At 37.4% G+C, this 12,663-nt stretch overlaps 1 protein-coding gene across 2 annotated transcripts in view; it reads left to right on the forward strand.

Moving 5' to 3' along the window:
• MMS19 (MMS19 homolog, cytosolic iron-sulfur assembly component) overlaps positions 1 to 12,663 on the forward strand; it is a 29,003-nt gene that overhangs the window by 885 nt on the left and 15,455 nt on the right. For both annotated transcript variants that reach the window (XM_010971107.3, XM_045507520.2), the window contains exons 2-3: positions 9,958 to 10,006; positions 11,919 to 12,019. In XM_010971107.3, coding sequence (XP_010969409.2) covers positions 9,958 to 10,006; positions 11,919 to 12,019 — 150 coding nt within the window. The remainder of the gene's footprint in view (positions 1 to 9,957; positions 10,007 to 11,918; positions 12,020 to 12,663) is intronic.

Below are 12,663 nucleotides of genomic sequence, written 5' to 3' on the forward strand. Positions count from 1 at the left end.
TGAGACCTCTCTTTTAGAAAAAAAATCTAAAAAGTTATTGAATGTTAGGAGGCCTTCAGACCTTGTGTTTCAGTAATAGACTACAAAATCTCATCAGTACAGATGAGTTTTGTCTTTATTTTTAGAAATTTTACATGTTGTGAAGAAGTAAAGGATACATTTCTCTTGAAAATTGAACATATTCACTTTTAGAATATGTGAGAAATGAATAAAGTGAATCTGCCAGAAATATAATACTTTGGTCCTTAGCAATATTCCACTTTCGTTCAGTCCTTCCACCATTATTGAACACATTATTCCTCAAACGCAAAGCAAATAGGATTATAAACACAAGTTAGACTAGATATGTGCCTGCCAGGAACTTACAGTGTGGTGGGAGAGACAACCATGCAAACAACAGTACACTACACCATGAAAAGGGCTGCAAGAAGTATGTGCAAGGTGATGTGGAAGCATCAAGGAGCAAATACCTGATGCAGCCATTCCACTAAGCTCAACTTCTTAACAGCTTTATGCAGTGTAGTGTTATCAGTGCTTACAATGAACAACTACAGTTTTATCAATGTCATTTTCCCCAATATTATGAAAATTTTCAAACATACAGCAAAGTCTAAATGATTCCATGAGAAACACACCCACCACCTAAATTCTGCCATTAATATTTTAATATAATTTGCTTTATGGCAAATCTATCCATATTTAAATTGCAGATATCAGTACACATCCCTCCAACTGCTTTGGTATTTATATCATTAACTAGTGTTTGTAGTTTATTTTGGTATTCAGTGACGTGTGCATTCACTGATTTTAAAAAATGCATACACCTACCCCCTACCAAGATAAAGAACGTTACTATAAAAAGTGTCATTTTTTAACTATTCTTTCACATTTATACATTATGAACACAATAATTTAGGGTTTTTCAAATTCAGAACGCACTTAAATCAGCATGAGTAAGAACTGCCAAGTTCTTATAAATATTTTTGTAAAATTTATATTTTTTATGCCTAAAAAAAAGTGGCCTAAACTATTGTCTAGTTCAAATTTAACTCAGCTCAGCTAAAACCGCAACACTAGCCCTCTTGTAATTTAGCCCTCCTGACTAGGAAAGGAGGTTGGTAGTAACAGATAAGTAACAGAGCAGTAATAACAGATAAGGTTGAAAAGGTTTGATGGGGTTGGATTATACATAATCTTGGATTCTAAGTAGAGGGATTTGAATGATTGTTGTAGGTAACTGGAGTCAATGGAGGGCCTTGAGCAAGGGAGTTCTATAGTGAAAGTGAGGTTGAGAAGGATTAAATTGGTGTTCTCAGTCTTAGATCAGCCTTAGTTAGGATTGTTGAAGGCTGACAGATTTTTGAAGCATCCCCAGAATAAGATATACTCTCTAATCCTCCAGCCTAAATCAAGCTTTTTAGTGCTAAAGGGATCAGCTTTCTAGTCATCCACTCACCACAGCAGCCTCTCCTACAAAATGTAAATGCAGAAGGAACAGCCTGTGATCACAAAGGCAGCTACCACCTTTGTTTTGCACCTGGGTTCCTAATGAAAGTGGGTGTCAGATGTAAAGGTGCAAATGATAAAAGAGAAATGACCTGGCAGCTTAAGGGTTAAAGACTTCTTAGCCAGATTCAGGGGCTGCCACTCCCCTCCTGGACCCTTAGTTCCAGGCAGCCACCTTGATTTACTGTTCCTCTGAGTGCTTTCCTTCCCAGATCCCTCCACTAGCTCCATCTAATTAAAGTTAGACGTGGGGTTAAAGGCCCAGCTGGAGTGCTCACTGCCTACCCCCAGGTGTCTCCTGATTGCGCCAGCCAGACATCACCTCACACTTCAGAATCTTTGTGGTACTTAATTCTCAGCCACTAATATACTTATTAGCAGACTTGTTTAGTACCTACTTCTGAACACATCTCCACATCCTACCCTCCTATTTCTACCACCAAAGTCTCCTGGACATTAATTAGCATGAGTAGGTATTCAATAAAAAACTACGTAAGTGAATGGAATGAAAGATGTTGAAGGCAGAATCTGTGGAATTTGAGGCCTACCTAGTTATAGGACTTGGAGGAGAGGGAGGGCTCTAAGAAGACCCCAAGCTTTTTTGAGCCTGAGAATGAGCAAAAGAGAATGAAGTAGTATGTCCAAAAATTGGAAAGGGAGCTGATTTTGAAGAGCTGATTTTGAACACATTGAATTTACAGGTGATGGATATAAATTTTCTTCCTCTTAGTTATTTGAATTTGCCTTCGTTTGTCTTCATTGTATTTTCCCATATTTGTAATTCCATGAGGACACCACTATTTTTAAAACCAGAAAATTGTTAAACAACAATAAAATATAGTTCTGAGAAATATCTGTGGCATTTGCAGTAGAAAGGGCATTTTGAGAGCTTAATTGAAACTAAGTCCTGATTGGGATTTTTCTCTATCTTGCTCCTTCACATCCTACCCCCACCGCCCTTGGCTGCTACTCCAGATTCTCAAGAGGCTGCAACTCCATCAGACAGAGGTCTGATTGTGCATTCTATGTCAGCGCTCATATAAATACTCCTTTGACGACTCCTCAGTGCCCACATGAACTGGTGCCCTGCTGAGGAAAGTGTGGGTAGTTAGGAGGTGCTAGTGGGTCCATTTTTAGAGAGCAAATCTTGGACACATTGGAAAAACTTAGACCTACCTATATAGGGAAAGGAACTTACATTTATTTTTCCTTATGCTGGTGAGACTACCCTTAGGAAAATTAACTCTTAATTAGCTTCTTTCATCCCTGGCCCAAGTGCATAATTAACAATACTTCCTGATATTCAGGTATTTTTCATTTGGAAGAATTTGTAGTGTTAAGAGAACTAACTAATCACTTAGAGTTAGTTGTATATGGCCCATACACCCAAGAATTTACTCCTTTCCTATATTACCCCAGTCTCTGTTTATATCACTATGGTAACACTGAACTTGTTGTTCTGCAATTGTTTTAAATGTCTTCCTGCCCCACCAGACTGGGCTCCTTAAAAACTCCCTGTCTATATTTCTCTCTCCAGTTCTAGATTTATAATAGATATTCAATAAATGTTGAATGAATAAATGAAAACAAACATACATGACAGTTTTTAAAAGAATGTTTAAAGGAACATGTAAAAGGGATTGATTCTGTTTTGGGGACCAAGGAAAGCTTCACAAAAGAGATGATATTTGACCTGAGTTTTGAAGACTTGAAGTTCCTCAGACTGACAAGGGCAGGAAAGAGGCATTCCAAACCAAAGGAATATGTTTCTAGGCCTAAGGATATGAAAGAGCTTGACATGTTGAGATTTCATTTGACTGAATGATAGGAGTTATGATGAAAGGTGAGGCCAGAGGAGACTGAGGGCTAAATCATGAATGACATCAAGCCAAGGAGTCAGGTCGTAGGCAGTGAAGAGCAAATGGAGATTGGTGAGCAGGGAAGTAATTGTGCATTTTAGGGAGGTAATTCTAGATAGATTACGGATGGATCAGAAGGCTACTTTTTTAATTGAGATAAAATTCACCAGATTAACCATTTTAAATGTGCAAATAAGTGACTTTTAGTATATTCACAATATTCTGCAACTATCACTACTATCTAAAAATTCCAGACCAGGGGGAAGGTATAGCTCAAATGGTAGCGCACATGCTTAGCGTACATGAGGTCCTGGGTTCAATCCCTGGTACCTTCTTTAAAAAAAATTAATAAATAAATAGACCTAATTACCTCCCCCCACACACAAAATTTTTTTAAAATTTAAGATAGATAGATAGATAGATAGATAGATAGATAGATAGGTAGGTAGATATAAATTCCCAGAACATTTTCATCACTAAAAAGTGAAAGGATATTATGATGGCTGTCCCTGTATAGTCTGGTTATAGGGATAAGACGGAAAAGATGAAAATTTCAAAAACATTTCTAAGATAGACTGAATAGAACTAGAATAAGATGTTAGATCTAGTAACCTTTGTGAAAACATCCTCAAAATACTGATTATAGTTTTTTTGCCACCTTCCTTGCCATTTTCCTTACTCTTATTTACTACCGTGATAGCTTTATTACCTCTTCATTCTTTCCTAATTCTGTGTGACTTTTTTACTTTTTTTTTTCAATGTTTGTGTTGCACTAATTCAAGATGGAATCCTTGTGAAAGTATAAAGCCTAAAAGGCTCTGCCTGGAGAGCTCACCCATATACTGGGATTCAAGAAATCACACACAAATAGATGTTTCTTTGTAATTATAAAGCAGCCAGTTTTATAACGATGTATACTGAATGCTGAAAAATTCTTTTTCATTTTTAAAACTTGATGCAACCTATAGGAATGAGATTGACTGGTAGGGAGCATAAAGGAATTTTTCTCTGGTAATGGAAATATTCTATATCTTGATTGGGGTGTTGGTTACTCTGGGTAATCTTTGTTAAAACTAGTCAAATTATGCATTTTACTGTATGTAAATTATACCTCAAATTTTTTTTTAATGAAAAATTAGAGGTGACTGAGTGGGGCCTATTAGTCAGGTCTTTGTCTTACAGCACTTGAGGTATTTCTAAGGTAGACTCTAGCCCAGCATCCACAGAGGACTTTGATGGTGTTGATGATGAAGAATGATTCAGTGCAGTGATATTCTTTGCTGGTAACAGTTATCATTCCCCTGTGGCTTCCTGTGTACAACTGCTAACGCCCTTGTGGCCACTACCAAAATTAGTTTTTAGATGAATTTTTCAGCAGAGTTTCCTGGGCTCTAGCTAGGAGGTTCCAGAAAAGTACCCTTTTTCACTCTCCCAAATGGTGCAGTACTCTTAATGTTTGTAACCCAGAAATGGGCATCTCTCTTTTAAGTGTTGACATTAGGGAATTGGGTGTAGAACCATCAGTGCCTTGGTTTGTCCTGTTGGTCTAGCTGCTGCCCCTTCCCCCACCCAGCAGCTTGCACATTTTCTCCCCTGGCTCTTTCTCAGGAGCAGGGGCAGCAGCAGCTGGGCCTTCCACATCCTGGCACGAGTAAGGCTAAGAGTGCCTGATGTCTAAATTGGTGCCAGTCACGAGCTATGAATCCCAACTAGAGTACTGCCTTCCTCAGTTGTATTGGACTTCTTACTCTAGTACCAGATTGAGCCTCTGCGCAGCTCTGTTTACAGCTATTGTTCAGAGATGACAGACTTAAGGGGAACTGGAAGTTTAGGAGTTTTCTCTAACCTCTTTTTCACTTTAGCCAAAGTCTGGTGTTGGTGAGAGCTGACTAGTTAGGCCTTGCATTTAGAGGTAGGTGGGTTGGGAATCCAGAACAGGCTGCAGAAGTAATTCCCTGATTGCCATACTTTATTGAGCTAAAACTCCTCTATGTTAATCAGACACTTTGGAAGATTGCTCACCTTTTGCTCTGTTTCTCCCTTGAAAATTTATCCTGACATGCTTCTGTTGAATCTATGTGAATTACTGTTATGTTGTTAAAATTGCATTTTCGAAAATAAGTAGTATACTCACATGGTACAAAAGGTGCAGAAGGGTCCACAGTGAGGTGTCTTCCTTCCATCCCAAGACGGCATGCAGACTGTGACAAATGAATTTACTGTAGTACCCGTGTATGACATATCCTCACTAAAGGGGATGTGGGGGGAAGCTGATCTAAGTGACTTTTGGAAAACAATATTTTGTCTGGAAACTATAAGGTTAAAGACAAAACTGTATGTAAACACTGTACTCTGCTTATTTGTTTCTCACAGAGGCTAACAATTCTGAAAGTAATTTATAGCTATATTAGAGTTGAAAAGAATAATAAATGGTAGATAATGGGAACTGGTTTTCTCACCATCAAAGAAACAAATTACAGATAAGCAAGGGGGAAGGTTAGAATGAACCCTGTGGTACTAGACTAGAGTTGGAGATGCTAAGATGATCATATGTTTTGTTTAATATATATGGATAGATATGGAAATAATGATAGATATGCATGTATACATGAGTTAGAATACGTTTATATATTTCGCAGCTCTCTTTGCTAAGGAGGGCCTAGAAGCAGTGACACCCTAATAGCAACCAGCACAGCTACACCCAGATCTTGGTTTTTAATACTGTTCTCCAATGAAAGGAACCAGGGCTTCTTGGAGAAAAGACTGATTCAGTGGTTGGGACAGGAAGATTACAAGATGAGCCTCTAGTATTTCGTAGTGCCAGAAAGTAAGAAAGCGCTTACAAAAATAAAGAATAGAACATGTCAAAGGGACACTGGCACAAACCTAAAAAAGCTCCCAATGGCCAAAGATAGAAAATTTGAGCAACAAAATAATCTGGTATTGAATTATAACCCAAGACATAAAATAAATGTACATGAGCTTATTGCTGATATAAAATTAACAATTGAATAAATGAAGGGAAGAGAAGAGATGACTCTTTCTTAGAATAACTCCAAATAACATAGACAGATAAATACTCCTCCTTCTAGGAAATGGAGCTTAATCCCCTCTGTGCATAGTATGGCCATTTTAACAATATACCAATCCTTCTCAGACTATTACAAAAGATTGAAGAGGAGCTTCTATGAAGCTACTATTACCCTGATACCAAAACCAGGCAAAAACAATACCAAAAAAGAAAATTACAGGCCAATATCTTGGATGAATATAGATGGAAAAAATTACCAACAAAATATTAGCAAGCCAAATCCACAACACATTAAAAAAAGATCATATGATCATCTGAGCAAGTTTGATTCATCCCAAGGTCACAGGGATGGTTCAACATATGCAGATCCATCATTGTGTGATACACCATATCAACAAAAGAAAAGACAAAAACCATGTGATCATCTCAATAGATGCAGAAAAAGCATCTGAAAAAATTTAAAATCCATTTATGATAAGAACTCTTACCAAAGTGGGGATAAAGAGAACGTATCTCAACATAATTAGAGTTATTTATGACAAACTCACAGCCAATGTAATACTCAGTGGTAAAAGCTGAAAGCCTTCCCGCTAAAATCTGGAACAAGACAAGGATGCCCACTCTTGCCACTTCAATTCAACATAGTATTGGAAGTCCTAGCCACAGCAATCAGGCAAAAAAAAAAAAAAAAAAAAAAAAGAAGTAAGTGGTATCAAAATTAGAAGGGAAGAAGTAAAATTGTCATTATATGCAGATGACATGATACTATATATAGAAGACCCTTAAGACTCCACGCAAAAACTACTAGTACTGATAAACAAATTCAGCAAGGCAACAGGATACAAGATTAACATACAGAAATCTGTTGCATTTCTTTACACTAACAGTGGAATATCAGAAAGGAAAAGTAAAGAAACAATCCCTTTAAAAATTGGATCAAAAAAATAAAATAAAATACTTAGGAAGAAACCTGACCAAGGAGGTGAAAGACTTATATGCTGAGAACTATAAAACATTGATAAAGGAAATTAAAGATGATTTAAAGAAGTGGAAAAACATCCATGCTCTTGGATTGGAAGGATTAATATTGTTAAAATGGCCATACTACCCAAAGCAATCTACAGATTTAATGCAATCCTTGTCAAATTACTGAGGACATCATCCCCAGAACTAGAACAAATAATCCTAAAACTTATATGGAACCATGAAAGACTCAGAATTGCCAAAGCAATTCTGAGGAAATAGAACAAAGCAGACTTAAGACAGACTTAAGACTCCTAGACTTAAGACAATACTACAAAGCTACAGTAATCAAAACAGCATGGTGTTGGTGCAAAAACAGACATAGATGGAACAGAATAGAGAGTCCAGAAATAAACCCAAACACCTATGGTAAATTGATCTTCAACAAAGGAGGCAAGAATATACAATGGAGAAAAGACAGTGTCTTCAGCAAATGGACAGCTGCATGTAAATCAATGAAGTTAGAACACTCCCTCACACCAATCATAAAAATAAACTCAAAATGGTGTAAAGACTTAAACATAAGACAGGACCATATTTCCTAAAAGAGAAAATAGGCAAAACATTCTCTGACATAAATTGTAGCAATGTTCTCCTAGGTCAGCCTAAAGTAAATAGATATAAAAGCAAAAATAAACAAATGGCATCTAATTAAACTTATAAGGTTTTGCACAGCAAAGGAAACTATAAACAAAATTAGAAGACAGCCTATGGACTGGGAGAAAATATATGCAAACAATGCAACTGACAAGGGCTTAATTTCCAGTTTATACATACAGTTGATACATACCAGTAACAACAACAAAAAAAAACCCAATCAAAAAATGGGCAGATGACCTAAACAGACATTTCTCCAATGAAGACATACCAATAGGATATGACAATAAGTTCAATATCACTAATTATCAGAGAAATGCAAATCAAAACTACAATGAGGTATCACCTCACATTGGTCAGAATGGCCATCATTAAAAAGTCCACAAATGGTAAATGCTGGAGAGGGTGTGGAGAAAAGGGAACCCTTCTACACTGTTGGTAGGAATGTAATTTGGTGTAGCCACTATGAAAAACAATATAGAGATTCCTTAAAAAACTGAAAATAGACTTACCGTATAACCCAGCAATCCCACTCCTGAACATATATCCGGAAGAAATTCTAATTTGACAAGATACATGGAACCCAGTGTTACTGCATATTTACAGTAGCCAAGACATGGAAGCAACCTAAGTATCCATCAGCAGATGATTGGATAAAGAAGTGATGGTTTATATACACAATGGAATACTACTCAGCCATAAAAAAGAAATAATGCCATCTGAAGCAACGTGGATAGACTAGAGATTATCATTCTAAGTGAAGTAAGCCAGAAAGAGAAAAATAAATACCATATGATATCACTTATATGTGCAATCTAAATGACACAGATGAACTTATTTACAAAACAGAAACAAATTAACAGACATAGAAAACAAATTTAAGGTTACCGGGGGAGAAGGGGTGATAAATTGGGAATTTGAGATTTGCAGATACTAACTACTGTATATGAAACAGATAAACAACAAGGTTCTACTGTATAGCACAGGAAATGATATTCAATATCTTGTAGTAACCTATAATGAAAAAAATATATATTCGTGTATATAACATGTGTGTGTATAACTGAATCACCATGCTATACACCAGAGACTAATATGACATTGTAAATCGACTATACTTCAATTAAAAATAAAAAAAATTTTTTTTAATAAAGTAAAATACTTAGGAATAAACCTGACCAAGGAGGTGAAAGACTTACATGCTGAGAACTACACAACATTGATAAAGGAAATTGAAGATTATTCAAAGAAATGGAAAGATTATCCCATTGCTCTCGGATTGGAAGAAATAATATTGTTAAAATGGCTATACAATATTTTAATTATTGTAGCTTTAAAACAGTCTTCTGCTATCTGGAAGGACTACCCTCCCTCCCTCATTACTCATTTTCAGAATTTGCCTTTTATTATGTATTCTTTTTTACGTATTAACTTTCTCACTGGTGCTTTAGAGTTTTCACATTCAGATACTCACATTTTTTGTTAAGTTATTCAGATATTCACATTTTTTGTTAAGTTTATATTTTTCTCTTTCTCTCTCTTTTTCTTTTGTAAATAGGCTCTTTTTTCCTTTTTTTCTTTATCATTTTACAGACTATTGTATGTATATATGTGAAGGTTCTTAATTTTTTGTACCTAGCCACCCTAATAAATTACTTTATTTGTAATTTTTTTTCATTTATTTCTCTTGGATTTTCTAGATAAACAATCATGTTACCTACAAATGATATATTGACTTTTTCCCCCAATTTTTATACTTGAAGCTGCGTATTTGAAGTGTTACAGTAATGCCTCTCATGTACGTGGGGCTCTTGGCAAGCACAGTGGGCCCCATGGTGTGAATCCCAGGGTAGGTAGAAACACTGGTGATTAGAGCCACTGAACCCTGGGATAGAGTATTATTTTTGTTTTTTTCATATTTCTTTCTTTTGTTTCCTCTAGATGTGAAATCTGGAAGCTATACAGTATTACAAGTGGTGGAAGCCCTTGGGTAAGAGCCTCTGCTCTAGAATGCCCCTTTCTAGCCCTGCCAGTGCACTCTGAAAAAGTTATTTTGTCCTGAATTCCTCCAACTGTAGCCCAACACCTTTCTCCCCCTTCCATATCAGTGCTTCAGGCTAAGCCTGTTTCTCCTGGAAACAGATTCATGCCACCTGACTGAGGCACCTAAGGAAGTGTTGGGAATACAGTCCCTGAGCCACGTTAGCTCTGGGGTCAGCCCACAGGTTTAGGGTGAAATGGGTGGTTGAAAGCCATCAACTCTTACTTAATTAGAGCTGGGATTCCTTCTCTGCTTCTTCAGACCCACCCTCCCCCATGGGATTCTAGTCAGCCTGCATCTGACTCAGACTGGCTGTGGGCCCAGGCTGGGGAGTTGCCTGGAGGCTGACCTTGCACCAGATTCCCCACTATAGGAAAAGGCTTGGGAAAACAGTTGGAAGACCAGTGTTACAACCAAATATTCCAAGCTTGTAGTCTAATGGCCTAGTTTCCTCATATTTCATACTTAGTAGAACATTTAAATTGACAAGTCTTAGTAGCAAAGGTCATTGACTGTCATGGCCAGCATGTCTTCTAAAACAGAGAAAACTAGAAAATTGGGGAGGGATGGGGGAGTAGGTCACTATTAAGCATTTCTCCCACGTAAGAGACCATTTGGCCTTTCTGCTCATCTTGTTGTGGTCTTGGTCCATTTTTTTTAAAAAATAGCAGCTTTATTGAGATATAATTCACATATTAGAAAGTTCACCATTTTAAAGTGTGTATTCACAGATTTGTGCAACCCTTACCACAGTCAATTTTTGGACATTTTCATCTCTCCAAAAAGAAACCCCATGCCCGTTAGCAGTCACTCCCCATTCCTTCCTCTTCCTAGCTCTTGGCAACCACTAATTTACTTTGTCTCTGTGGATTTACTCATTCTGGAAATTTCATATAAATGGAATCATACAATAATATATAACCTTTGTAACTGGCTTCTTTCACTTAGCATAATGTTTTCAAAGTTCATCTGTTGTATCACGTATCAGTACCTTATTTCTTGCTGAATGTTAATCTGTTATGTGGATAGGCCACATTTGTTTAATCATTCATCAGTTGAGGGATATCTGGGTTGTTTCCACATTTTGACTATTCTGAATAATACTACTATGAGCATTCATGTGCCTTGGTCTATTTTTAAATGTACAGTTTTCTACTTCTGAGCAGGGACCTTTGTGTAAGTTCCTATCCTAGGGATCCTGTCAAGAGCAATCTTATTTTTGCCCCATTACCCCTAGCTACAGCTCTCCTTCAGAAATCTTCTATCTCCTACATTTACTTAGATTCCTTCTAGTATGTTTAAATGTAATCTCTATGATTTATTTGGAAGATAAATCACCTCCTTATTGCTTCAGCCTAGATCCCATATCAGTAATCCTAAAGAGTTAAAATCTTTATTCTAACCCTCTTACTTTGTAAACTTCCAGTTATAATAAAGGATTTTTTTTTTCTTCTAAGACCAGAGCGGTTGCTTTAACGGTGATAGATTTATTCTCCTCCTGTCAGCTCTTGAGCCTTGTTTGTAGCTGCTAAGCTCTGTTTTAGAGGAATGTGACAATCGTATCAGGGCTGGGGAGAAAGAGTAAGCCCCATGCCCAGTAAGTGCCTGGAGATGGACACTTCTGTTGGCTTTGGTGTCACATATGCCACTGATGATACCAGGTCAGTCTGGGAATTGGCTCTTTAGGCTCTGGCCTTACTGTCATCTGTAATACTAAGTACCTCCGGAACACCTTCCTGGGCTGGCTTCCATGCAGGGGCGGGGAAGCGGGGTGGGGGGTGCATGTGACTGACTGCAAAATAGTTACTTCAAAAGTTTGAACTGGATAATGTCAGGCTCTCTCTATCTTACTTCCTCCCAGGTCTTCTCTAGAGAATCCAGAACCCCGAACTCGGGCACGAGGAATCCAGCTTTTGTCACAGGTGCTACTCCAGTGTCACTCCTTGCTCCTGGAGAAGGAAGGTACTGGCATCACTAGTATGAGTGCTGAGCCAAGGCCTTTCTTGACTATTAAAGCCAACTTTATAGGGAGAGAGGGAGGACATAAGGTATCTGTGAACTCCTAATTCAGGGTCTTCATTCTTCTCTCTCTCTCCCTCCCTCTCTCTCTCTCTCTCTCTCTCTCTCTCTCTCTATATATATATATATATATATATATATATATATATGAAAGATAAGAATTGCGACCCAGGACATGGATTTCAAGAAGTAGCCTTAGACAGTTTTTTTCAGCATATCTTCCCCTCTCTGTAAAATGTTTCATACATGGGGTAGAAAAGTAATGAAATATCAAAGAGCTTTGAAGTCATGAGAAAAGCTAACCATTTATTTATCTTCAATAGCAGGGGTAGGCAAACTACAGCCTGTTTTTATTTTTTAAAAAAGTTTTATTCACATATAGCCATGCCCATTTATTTATCTATTGTTTATGCTGCTTTTGTGTCACAGCGGCCCAGTTGAGTAGTTGTGACATACTATGTTCTGCACGCCTGAAATATTTACTGTCTGGCCCTTTGAGAAAATTTGCCAACCCCAGTTCTGTAGAAAGGCAGTTCTGGGGTTGAGAATGGGTTTGACTGTGGACCCATGTGAGAACGGATAATAAA

This window comes from Camelus bactrianus, chromosome 11 (genome assembly GCF_048773025.1).
Source record: "Camelus bactrianus isolate YW-2024 breed Bactrian camel chromosome 11, ASM4877302v1, whole genome shotgun sequence".
NCBI classification, from domain to species: domain Eukaryota; kingdom Metazoa; phylum Chordata; class Mammalia; order Artiodactyla; family Camelidae; genus Camelus; species Camelus bactrianus.